Below are 12,724 nucleotides of genomic sequence, written 5' to 3'. Positions count from 1 at the left end.
TTCCTTCTCCACTCCTTTTTCTCATTCTCCCCGATGTCTCTTGAAGGATCTGGACTCAATTCCTTGGATTTGTGGAAACGGGAAAAGAGAAGGGAACTCATGATAGGTGGCAGGTTCAGTGTCTTTCTTTTCTCTCTTTTTTTTCCTTTCAGCTTTGGATCTGAGAATTTTGGTAAATTTCAGAGTTGGGGATGAGGAGGCCTACGGTAGATAGTTGGAATTGGATTTGCGCAGGGCAGTGTTTCTCAAATGGTAATCTATCTGCTCCCGATCAGTATCAAGAAGGAATGTGGCACAATCCTTCGTTTATTTGATCCGAGAATTCTGGTACTGAAAATTTTGCAGACTGAAACTCCTTTACGACTTATGGGGAACATTGTTCGTAACCATCCTGTTATGATCTCTTCCTATGTGAAAGAATCAGACAAGAAGAGGGAGGAGGGGTCGAGGTTCTCTATCTAAAATCTTCACGAGAAAGAAAAGAAAATACCCCTTTGCATTTGAAATGCTTCCACCGTTTGCTCCCCTGTTTAAAGGCTGAGAACGGATTTATAAATAGGAAAAGAAGAAATTCAATCTTTTTTAGAGCCAGTGTATTATCTGTCATTAATATAACTAAAAATGTATCTTCAATGCCCCTGAATTTTCCTTCCCCATTTGGGCCATCACCTCTCTGACATTTCCGCAAATGTCCCAAGAATCCGATTTGAGCAGAACAGGGAAAATAGGGAATTGGTTCTCCTAGCACCTAAATACCTGTAATCTTAAAAATTATTGAGAAGATAGGTGCATATGGTCCTCTCAGGGGAGAAAGGATGCCCTGGAGGTGAAAGGGCAGTAATGGGGGGACATGAGCAAGTAGAGGCGCATCAATCAGTCAATAGCTCTTTGCTGGATTCCTTCGGATCTAAACATCCCCCATGTATCCGGCTTCCCCATTCTGCATCCCTACTCTGCCTGGATGAACCAATCCCGGGAGAAAATGACCAGGCCCCCCCAAAATCTCGTCCTAGGGCCAAAAAAAAATAGATTTGACTTCTCGCAAATCCCAGCGGCTGCTGCGGTAGTGTGTGATGGAAGGGCGGGTTTGTGTCCAAATGTGGGTGTTAAAGAAGGATGGGGGGAGGCGGAGGATTGGAAGTGACCGGCTCTGGAGAAAATTCAAGCCAGCGAGGAAGAGCTGAATAAAATTCCTGCCATGTCATTTTTCTCCCAAGTAATGACCTGAGTAAAATTCAATATGACCGAGCGAACTATGTGAGCGTATTATAGAAACGGCCTGCTAGTGGGAGAGGCCGGGAGAGGGGTGAAACGTAGGTCACGGCGTCTAACAGATATTAAAATGTTCAGGAGACTCGTGACACGCCTAGTTGTTTAACAAAGACTGCCAAAGTATGAGATTAATACGAAAACTTGCGGCTTCAAAAACAAAACACACCCAAAAAAAGTCCTATTCTAGCCTCGGAGGAGGCCTGGGACTGACTGGTTCTCCTCGTAGTCGCGGTTCCGTTCGCCTCTCCCACAATAGTGGAAAAGGAGAGCTTATCTTATCGAGAAAAGCAAAGGGAGGACTTAATCCGACAGCTGTGAGTATTCTGGACTTCCCCTCCAGCCTTTATTTTGCCCCCTCCTCGCTGATCCCCTCTCACTGCCTCATCCCCCTAATTGAGCTGGGATCTGGAGGGGTGTTGGAGCGGTCGCGGGGGAGATGGCATGGCTCGCACGGCTTGGCCTCCTCTTCAGTTGACATAAGGTATGTCTGCGGGAGGAGGCAGAGAAGCAGGAAAGAGGTCACGCTCTCAACCTGTGGCTTTCGGAGAGAGGTGCAAAAGGAGAAGCGCGAGTGAACGCGCTCAGAGGCGGAGGGAGATGGACACTGGCCCTTTTATAACGTCATGATTATTTTCTCAAATGAATCTCTGAGACTAAATAGTTTCTTAAAGTTATTGAGAAATCTTTCTTTCCTTATCTGAGAGAGTGGTGAGATTGTGCGTGGGGAACAGGGGTGGAGACCGGGAATCATTCTGGCAGGTGTCTAGTCTGGGGAGATAATACATACAGCAGGCTTAAGGGACTTCATGGTCTGGCCCTAAATTCCCTTTACCCAACTCGGTTTTCTTCTTACTGTGCGGCTGTCTCAAACCCAAAACGGAGATTAAGTCTCACTCTCTATGCTCCCTGGAGTGAAACCAGAGGGGATGCAATCTCCCCCGTTCCCCCCGGTCGGTTCCCCTTTTGAAATGGAGAGCAGTAGAGATATCCCAGCTGCAGATCCGTCTTCCTAAACTTCCGAAATGCCGACGGGTTTATGAGCACAGAGCCAAGTTGAAAAGGAAAGGAGATACGGGGTGTGGGTAACGAACGGGAGAAGGTGAGGATTGAGGACCAGGACTGGTGGGAGCCCTGGAGTCCAATATAAGATAGAGAGTGTATAGCTTCTCATAAGACTTCGAAAGGTTCATGCTAGACGCTAGGGGTGCTGGAGATGTTCCTATCATTCCCCTTTTGTCTGTTGTCCTGGGTAAACTTAAAGATCTCTGCATCTTCCGAAGCAAATTGTTACCTAAAAAAATTCGAATCTGAATAAAACGATCGTTACCTTTGTAGCCATAGGTTTTAAATGGTTTAAGGAAAAGCAATAATAGATAATATTCCTTCGGGCTATGATGATGTCACATAGTGAAGAGAGAGAGAGAGAGAGAGAGAGAGAGAGAGAGAGAGAGAGAGAGAGAGAGAGAGAGAGAGAAGAAAAGAAGGAGGAGGAGGAAGAGGAAGAGGAGGAGGAAATTCCAATCCTGTTTTATGGAGCTTTCCAGTATACCAAATCAAAGGTTTTGGCCTTCTGAAAACCAGCAGTTCCCTGAGTATTTATTGAAGAGGATTATTGTTGTTATTGTTGCTGTCCTCATTTGGAGAATACATTTTCCCAGGAACAGGGACAGTGTAGAAAATGTAGCGTTACAATATGAACATTTTAGGCAATGGAGAGGGCTTCCAGTTGCCCTCCAAATTTCCCATGCCTAACAAAGATTTACTGAGAGATTTGAGAATCATTTGGGATATAGAGGTCAAAAATAATATTAAATTCCCTCTAATACATGGATTCTTAACTCTTTGTGTATGGGTCCTTTGGCAGTCTGCTGAAACTAATAGACCACATTTCAGAAAAAATGTTTTTAAAAAATTGAAGGAAATAATAAATTTTAGTTATAAAGGTCCCCTATCCACATTTTTGGATCCTCTGAAATCTAATCATTCATTGGTTTGGGATTGGTGGGCCCCAGGTTTAGAACCTCCTCTCTAATAGATTCGGTACCCTGAATCTCATCCCTTAAAGCCCATCCTCTTAGTAGAGCTTGGGGAGGGCTGAAGATAATTTACAGATCATTCCAATACCTCCACCCCCTCCTTATTTCTTTCCCTCTTCTAAATCTCTTTTGACAAGAAGTCAGGTAGCTTGAATGAGGAGCAGGTTTAGATAGCAATAGGGTGCGGGCCTGGAGAGCTGGGGAGTCGGAGACACTTTCTCTCTCCTCATAGAATATTCTCTCTTCACTCAGTTCTCTTCCAAATAGAGATGGGCGGGGATTGCTGCATCATCTGGTTGAATATTTTATTGTTTTACATCGCCCCTCGTTCGGAAATGGAACGCCTTTGATCTTTTTCTCAGGTTGTAAACGGAATTGCCCATCATTAAATACCCGCGACCCCATCTGCTTCACCTCCTTGCCTTTTTCTTTACAGCTGTTTCTCTTTTTACAATAGACTTTTTTTAAAGGACTTTTATGACACCCTCTCCTTTTCCATTCTGTTGCCCCTTCATTCCTCTTCTTTCCTCTGAGAAACTCCAGAGAAAATAGCTATCGAGATATTCGTTTGTTTGAGTGCTAAAGGATAAAGAGATCGAAGGGAGCCCCAGTTGTTCTATACGTAGGGGTTGGTGTTTGAGATTTGTTTTTTGGGGGATTTTTTTGTTTGTTTTTTGGTCTTATGCTTTTCTTTTTTTGAAATGAAAAGTCCTTTGGGGGCGGGGGATGAAAGGGAGGGAGGCTAGAGGGGATAAATTTTGACTTTTGCTCCTCAGCCTTTGGATGACCCTTCCTTCTTTTGTACTTAGCCAATGTTTACGTCTCATAATTCATGTGCCTGGGAGTTGAACAGTTTACGGTCTTAGCTTGCGAGCATTTTCGGAATCAGACGCATCTATTTCTAGGGTTGGAAGAAGAGAGACACCCCATAATACAGGCTTAGCGAACTGCTTCGCCTGCTCCTCTCAACACCCTGCTCTGTCCTCAACTCTCAAACAGGCAAAAAGTAAAATCAAACCAAACCAAACCAGACCAATTGCTATCCTCCCCCCCCCCAAAAAAAAACCCCGAAGATCGTGCTCAGACTAAACGAACTGAAGGATTTCTATGCCAAGAAGATCTCTCTGTCTTCTGTATATACCCTGTAGATCCGAATTTGTGTAAGGAATTTTGTGGTCACAAATTCGTATCTAGGGGAATATGTAGTTGACATAAACACTCCGCTTTTTTTTTCCCAGAAGAGAAAATAAAAATTCTAGAATAAAGAGGTTCCAGTGATGTGACCAGAAAGGTGCTCTTTTCTCTGAGTCCGAGGTATCTATGTCTCTCTCTCTCTCTCTCTCTCTCTCTCTCCTCCTCTCTCTCTCTCTCTCTCTCTCTCCTTATTGGAGGAGATTTTTATTTACCTGAGATCTCAGCTCCTTGCCCTAGGGAACTCACACAGTCTGACTACTCTTTTTACCTCTTTCTAGCTTTTTCTCAGGAGACCAGAGTTTAAAACACAGACACACACACACACACATTATAATTATTATGGAGGGACAGCAACGGGGATAAAAATTACCAAATGATTGAGGTTGTTGACTTGGAAAAGGAAAGAGAAGGGAATCCGTTTTCCTCAATAAGTATTTTTTTCTAAAGATAGCTTGGGATGAGGGAATAGGTGTCTCTACAACTTTCAGCTCAGAATAGGATGCTGCTATTTAACACAATTGATATAAACAATTACAAAAGACTGGGGAGGGGAATGTCACCGGTAGGGCTTCAATAGACCACATCAGATGCAATATTAGCTTTCCGGTCCACTGTAGTGCTAGTCCTAAATCTGTACTTCTCTGAAAGACTGTTAGTACTTCTCAGATACATCTGATATTAACAAATTATTGGTCGTTTAATGCTCAAAGGTCCTGGTTTTCATATCCAGCTCCCCCAGTCTCTCTTTTTTTTCCTCTGAAGAAGGGAGCTTCTTGATACTGGAGTAAGGTAGCGAGTGAGGGGCAGGAGGAGTGTGGACAGAGGGACAGACTGACAAGATCAGCTTAATAGAGCAGCTAAATGCGATTTGGAAGGCGAGGTATCCCCGAATTAGTGGATGAATTTCCTATCGATCCGCAACCGGTTCAATTCATCTCTGCCAACCCCCTCAACACACTCGGGCGATTCCGACGCCTAGTCTTTCCACCATCACCACCACCCCCTTCCTACACCCGCCTGGAGAAAGAAGAGAACTCAGCCGGAGAGACACCTCCCCAATACCCTGACTGAAATGCCCTCTCCAGGAAGACTGTAGCCCCCCCCCCCCATTTGTCCTCTTGCGAACTCGGCTTTTGGGGTCAAAAAGTCTTTCTGCTTCTTAAGGTGAAATAGGGGGCGGGGGGAGGATAAGGGCAGAGACAGAAGCCCTCACCTTAGAGGGGAAGCTTCAATGGAGGGTGCTTCCTTCATCACCCCCAAATTATCCCTGTTTGCACTCGGTCCCCCAGGGACCCTGAAGAGGGAGAGAAAGAAGGGAAGGAGGTCGCGCACGCATTGGCCCTATGTAAATACTAGCGATGGGGGTGAGGGTGGGGGGAGAGCCGAAGGGGGGGGACCCTCTCTGCTGCAGCTCTTTGGCTAGAGTAGGGTCCGGGTGAACAGATTTCCTTATCCGGGAATCGCCGCCGGAGCGGCTATTGGCTCGGGGGATCACGTGGCCCCCTAACTTAGTTCACTTGACAGTAAGTAGGTGGGCTTTCGGAAACAGGAAAACGAGTCAGGGATCGGAATAAATTTTAGTATATTTTGTGGGCAATTCCCAGAAATTAATGGCTATGAGTTCTTTTTTGATCAACTCCAACTATGTGGATCCCAAGTTCCCTCCCTGCGAGGAATATTCACAGAGCGATTACCTACCCAGCAACCACTCGCCGGGGTACTACGGCAGCGGCCAGAGGCGAGAGAGCAGCTTCCAGCACGAGGCGGGGTACGGGCGGCGGGCGGCTTGCACCGTGCAGACCTATGCGTCCTGTCAAGAGCCGGGCCACCCGCCGCCGACGGTACTGTCCCCGAGGGCTCCAGTCCAGCCGCAGGCGGGGACCCTTCTCCCTGAGCCGGGCCAGCGCTGCGAGGCGGTCAGCCCCAGCCCCCCGCCACCGCCCTGTGGTCCAAACCCTCTTCACCCCAGCCCATCCCACTCCTCTTGCAAAGAGCCCGTAGTCTATCCCTGGATGCGGAAAGTTCACGTGAGCACCGGTAAGTGACTAAAATGTACTTTCCTTTCCACACCCCCTTCCCCCCCCCCACTTCTTTAGCTTTATACTGAGGGGAACTTCCAAGTCATAGGGAGGTGGCGAAGAAGGGGGGAAAGCCAATTGCCCCGTTATAAAATCGCCATTCCGGGAGATTTACTGTCGCCTATTTTCAGAGCCATATAATTACATCCCCCATAAATTTTTATGGCCTGCTTGGCCCCGCGCCTTTGAAGTCAGTTCCTCATCCTCAGCGCGATTCTCTCCAGCGACATTTTCTCCCGGGAGGAGCAGCTTTAAGTGAAGTTTGATGTTGGGGGTGGGGGCTATGGGTGGGAGGAAGGAGGGGGGGGATCCAGTAATTTGTATTTAAGTAGTGGGTTGAGTCAACTCAGTGTATTTATTTTTCCCTTTCCTCTTCTCGCTTCCCGTCTCCTTGGTCTCGGGAACCAGGCAAAAGTTTCTTCTCCCCAGTCAGGCGCCGCCTGGAATCTGGGGGCTGGGGAAAAGGGGGGGGGGTTTAGAGAAATCTCTAGATACTCCCCCCCCACACACTCCTTCAATAAGGGGCAACTAGACTAGAAGAGAAAGGTACGGATTACAGCCAAGTGAAGACACTTCCTTTCTCTCATCCACAAAACTTTGAGGTTCCGCCTCCCTCCCTCTTCCTTTGGGAACACTCTTACTTCTCTTTTACGGAGGTTTTCCTCCTCCCCCTGCTCCATGGTTGGGTGGGGTAGGGAGGGTGGGAAATAATGTGTGTTTGTGTGTACAGAAGGGACTTCACTCCTTTCCTTCAGGGTAATAAAACTTTCTCCCCCCCCCCTTTTTTTTTGTGTGTGTGTGTGTCTGTCCAGTAAATCCCAATTACAACGGAGGGGAGCCAAAACGCTCCCGGACAGCTTACACTCGCCAGCAAGTCTTGGAGCTGGAGAAGGAGTTCCACTATAACCGCTACCTGACCCGGAGGCGGAGGGTAGAAATCGCTCACTCCCTCTGTCTCTCTGAGCGCCAGATAAAGATCTGGTTCCAGAACCGCCGGATGAAATGGAAAAAAGACCACAAATTACCCAACACGAAGATCCGATCAAGCGCGTCGGGGTCGTCTGGAGGGGCTCAGAGTCGAGCCAATACAACCCCCAGTTCACTATAACGCTCCTGCTCAGGGAGGGGAGACTTTGGATTTATGGGGGTGGGAGTAGAGGTTGGTGGGAGGGTGAGGGGGGAGGAGAAAAGGTGGGAGGGCAATGGTGCTTAAGTCCAGGAAATTTTGTCTCTTCAGAAAGAAATATTACAATAATAATAAAGAGAGAGGAGGGGGAGGGGAATTTTATTTATAGCAAGAACAGAAGAGGGGGCAGAAGCGGCCCCCAGAAGCACAGAGTTCGTGGCTCTTGTTTCCTTCTATTTTTTTCTTTTTTTTGAGAAAAAAAAGAGGTGGAGAAGAAGGCTACAGATACTAGTTTTCAGATTTGGCGAAGATGGATCCATGTTTCATCTTTAATCACGCCAACCTCAGGCCCATTTGTCATGCTCAGTCTGCTGGAGAGAGGACGGACTCTCTGCCTGCCATTACCTCGACAACCAGCGCTCCCGCTAACAAATGAGGCTCTCTTTCTTGAAGACGGACTGGATTTTCTCCCCCCTCCCCCCAAACCCATCCCAGACACCCAACGAAAGCATATTCAGACTACCAGATAGAGCAGGGTTTTTTTGTTTCTGTTTCTGTTTGTTTGTTTGTTTGTTTTTTTGCGACGGTTAAAGGGGAAAAAAAATCTGATTCACTTAGCCTCCCCCGCCACCCAACTATTATTGCTCAGTATGATGTCTGGTAACTCTCCTACCTACGTGTTGCATAGGGATGATCTGAGAGTGTTGAAGGGAGGGAGGAAAGAGAGGGAATGGAAAGGCCTGGAATGAGGGTTAGGAGTGTGTGTGTGTGTGTGGCACCACTGCACCAAAATGGGAAATTGAGGCTGAGAAAAAAAGGAGACTTAGAGAATGTAAAGTGTGTTTGCATCCCCTGCTAATGAAGGCACTGGCAGGTTAATTACCGTGTTTGTGAATGCTAGGAACCTGTTTAGCTTAATAACGTTGCCCTAAGACACAAGGACCCTTGGAACTCTGATTTCTCTCTTTTTGAGAGGCTCTTCTTGAGGCAGGGGCCTCCTCTTACGAACAGTCAGTCCGTTTTCCGACCGAGAATGTGACCCAGCAACCAGAACTCTGTGACCCGGTCTGTTGGGAAGAAGGTGCTCTGGGCCTTCGGACAGTTTGTTGTTTTCGTCTTCTCGTCGTTTTTTTTTTTAATTATGATGATGATGATTAAGAACTATGAACATTTTATTTTATTTTGTGTGCGTCCTTTCCATGTTCTCTTCCTGACATTCCAAATCATTCCTGTTGCAAAGCCAACTGGCTCCCTTCAGGAACAGAAAGATACCTCTATGGCAGTCAGTGTGAAAATTCCCATGACATGTTCATAGCGAAAATAGAAATAAATGTTGGTTCCCCTTGTGACTAGCTTGGCTGTGTTTTTGTTAAAGCCCTGATGTAACCCCAAGGATACAGGTAATATGAGCTATATTAGAAACTGTTTGGTATGCATATTATTAGAGAAGGCCAAAGACTTTTCAAGATGCCTGATAAAAGCAACCTTTCTAGTTCATTTTGAACCCAAGTAACTGTAGTAAGCTTTTGTGGTTGTTATCTTTTTTTTTAAAGAGGTCATGGTAGTGTGTATGCACCCCTGTTTTGTTTGGGTTTTATTTCCCTTCCTAGAAATTGGTGAGGAGGGCAAAGTCATCTCCCTAACTGGGGGGGGGGGGAGGTGTTAAAAAAAGATTAATGGTATAGCACAAGAAATTTAAATCCTGCTAAAACTCTGATATCATGATTTATTTGCTTCTAAGTGCAGTTATGTGGACTCACTACCAACAATTTTTATTTTGGACACCAAAGTTTCCAGGGTAGTGAGAGAGTTCCCCAAAGAGATAGATCTCCCCTTTCTCCGACTTGGGAAGGTACCTCTCTGGTACTATTCTCCTCCGAGGTGTTTAACGCCTTAATGAGTCTAATTTTTTGCACAGATGTTTCTCGGTGTTTGCAGGTTTTCGGAGGATTTTTATATTACAAAGGAGCCTGCCGGTGCCATACCTCAAACTCTGACAAGCAAATAGATAATCAAGAAGACGAATGGCCTCTTTTGTGAAGCTCCCCTCTTGTATTAATTTTCATTTTCTTTTTCATAGAAAGTATTGAAACAGAGACTGGGGGAACCAAATAGCACTGGGACTCTGAAGGTCCGCTTGCCCCCAAACTATGTGTTTTTTTTTTGAGGGGGGGAGCTTTGGAGGAGGACACAATGGATTCTCTGGTGTAATGTCCTAGGATACAGTTTTGACTTAAGGAGGGTGATAATTCCTATAGTCAGTCCTTATTATGACCTCTCAGCCCTTACTGTAGCTAAAGTCACCATTCTTAAAGAGGAAGTTAACTATTTTAAATAGTATTGTTACTTTGTGGCATCTTCCTTAGTCTAATAAAAAGCCCCTAACTTTCTTCCTTGGTGTGGTGTGTATGATTGAATCATCTAGTACAAGCTGGAGTTTGAGAGTCGTTAGGCAAGAGGGACAGTTAGAGTCAAGCCAGGCTTAGGAGTTAGGAAGAGGGGTGCAGGGGCCCACATTTGGTGGCCTAGGGGACTGACTGCTTGAACTGGCCTGGTTTTCTCTCACTGGTGGAATGCTGCCCTGAGACAAAAAGGAAACTTGTCTCTGTGCTGGGGATGAGAGGGAAAGGCTTTGTTTCGGCCAGAAATGAAATGCTGGGTTTAGATGCTCGGAGATGCAGTCCTTAATGTAAAAAAAATAGTTCTTAAAAAGCATATGCCCCCCAGGAATGCTCCTCTATAGAAGCGAATCAAAGCTGTCCCCTGGAAGGTATGAATAGGATCGTAGGGGAAAAAAAGGATTTCTATAGGACCTAAAGTTCACAGCCATTCTGTGTAGACAAGAGCTAAGAAAAATGCGAGAATTATACAGAAAACCATTAATCACTTCTTTTCTTTAAATACGTATCCTCTCTCCTTTGTTATTATTCCACAGCAAATCTCCGCAGACCTTCTGTTGGGGGAAAAAAGTGTTAGCCGCCTCTCCAGGATCTTCGAGGGGGAAAAAATTTGGAACCATAAAGTTGAAAACTTTTTTCTCTCAGTTTGGAGGAAGGCGGTCAACATGAATGGGATCCGTGGAGCCCAGGCAAGAGAAGAGAGACCCAAAGGTAACAATGCGGTGTCTTTGGCTGGCGGTTTTCTGATGGTTTTATGAGCCCTTTTAACAAACCAGTTGGAATAAGAATCTCTCTACTGCTTCTCCTCCTCTTTCTTTTAAAAGTATCTCAGCTGTATTTTTTTTTTTTTACGGTGACAGCTTAGTACAGTTTGGTTTCTTTTATTTTGACAGATACTTTGGGGAGGGCAAAACCTGACAACTGGAGATTGTTTGAACAGACAGGGGACTGAGGTCTCAGGACCCCTGAAAAATCAGAGAGAGAGAGAGAGAGAAGTGTATGAGGTTGTTTCAGAAGTGATTTCTGATACAGTTTTCAGACGGTTCAGAAAATGAATTTGTGCATGTACATATGATATGTATGTACGTTTATATATTTTTCACAGAGACAAATACATAATATATCCATATCTATCCATCCATACTTCTTGAAATCCACACAGAGATTTTTCTTGTGTTTATCTTTTGAAAGCAGAAATCTTGGCTGTTCTGTCACCAACTTCTTAATTTTAATTTAAATCATAACGTTAATTTCCTGATTTTTCTCTTTGTGTGTCCTTTTTGGTATTTAAATAAATACACGTTCATCTCTAAGGGAAAAAAACTGATTAGTACACAGGAGAGGCTGCTATTTGGCAGTTGAATACCACTCCCTTTTATTTCTTGAAAAAAATAAAAATTATTAAGTTATAAGGATACAATCAATAAAATGAAGACCATTCCTGTCCTCAAGAAGTTTACATTCTATTAAGAGTCCCCTCCTACTTATGAAGTGGAGGGGAGAGAGAGAGAGAGAGAGAGAGAGAGAGAGAGAGAGAGAGAGAGAGAGAAGAGAGAGTTCATGGAGAGGCCACGTTTTCTAGGCGATTAGCTCAGTATTATAACCAGAGAATGACCTCGGAAGCCCCTTGACCTCTCCGAGACTGGACATTGTGCTGTGTAACATCTCCAATCTAGGACAGGGAGGAATGGAGGGACATTCACTCCTCCAGATGGAAAGAGGAGGCTTCTGTGGGAATATAGAACAGCTTTCCTACCCTTGCTAGTTTCCATCTTCATTTCTACTATTTAAAAAAAAATCTCTAGTATTACCTCTTGGCTATTTTTTTCACCGAGAAAGTATTAAGAAGATTTTTAGCTATAGTGGAAGAAGGAAGAAAGAATAGCCTATGTTCCTTCACTATATCTTTTTACTCCAGCATCTCTGATCCAGAGGATCTGTTTCTTGCCCTCCATTCACTATCTCCTCCCCCATTTTCTTGCGCTTTGCATGAAAGAAGGTCTGGGAGGAAAGACAAAGAGAAAAGGAGAAGAGATGGGGAGAGGTGCAGGTAGACCTCATAGCGCCAAGGAATGAGGAACACCTGGGTGCCTGTCCTTACCACAATGCTGCAGTTTTTTCTCACAGCGCATAACACATTCTCAGAAATTCTTTTATTTGGAATATATACCTTTTCTTGCCCATAGGCCTTTGATTTCTCTGCATCCTCTCCTTTCATGGACATCACCTTTCACAAAATAAACATCTCCCAATTCCTTGCTGAGGAAGTTTTTGGAAGAAAGGATGTTGAGACCTTCTCTTTTTGTGGCAAGTTGTTCTAGTAGCTCCTCAGACCAGCTGAAGAGTCTTCTATCAGAGAAACTACAGAATATCAGAAAATAATCAAATCATAAGAACATGAATATAGCCCCTCAGAATGGTAACTCTTAGGGGTAAATATGTCAAAAGTCACCCTAATTAATCAGTATTCTCAGAGACAAAGACAAAGCTTTGCCTAGGCACAATGACAGAGACTGGAAGTTCAAATGAATTGGCATCATTTGCCTTAGTTGGGAGTGTAATGGTAGGAATTTGATGGGAGATGTTCCATGACTGAGGAGTCTGCTGTAGATTTTTCTC

General features: G+C 45.0%; 2 protein-coding genes across 5 annotated transcripts in view; both read left to right on the top strand.

Moving 5' to 3' along the window:
- HOXB3 (homeobox B3) overlaps positions 1-12,724 on the top strand; it is a 61,136-nt gene that overhangs the window by 23,453 nt on the left and 24,959 nt on the right. For 2 of the 4 annotated variants that reach the window (XM_074224185.1, XM_074224183.1), the window contains exon 1: positions 7,783-10,816. The gene's annotated coding sequence lies outside the window, so the exon portion shown is untranslated. Of the gene's footprint in view, positions 1-1,498; positions 1,587-7,782; positions 10,817-12,724 lie in introns of those variants that run through there. The other 2 variants (XM_074224187.1, XM_074224186.1) reach the window with 2 other exon arrangements.
- HOXB4 (homeobox B4) lies at positions 1,493-7,733 on the top strand. Its single transcript, XM_074224189.1, has 2 exons — positions 1,493-6,539; positions 7,393-7,733. Exons 1-2 carry the CDS (start codon positions 6,113-6,115, stop codon positions 7,686-7,688), a joined length of 723 nt encoding a protein of 240 aa, XP_074080290.1. The 5' UTR covers positions 1,493-6,112; the 3' UTR covers positions 7,689-7,733.

The sequence above is a fragment of the Macrotis lagotis genome, chromosome 2 (assembly GCF_037893015.1).
Source record: "Macrotis lagotis isolate mMagLag1 chromosome 2, bilby.v1.9.chrom.fasta, whole genome shotgun sequence".
Lineage (NCBI taxonomy): Eukaryota > Metazoa > Chordata > Mammalia > Peramelemorphia > Peramelidae > Macrotis > Macrotis lagotis.
The sequence above is the reverse complement of the archived record's forward strand: the minus strand, read 5'-3'. Positions and strand labels throughout refer to the sequence as shown.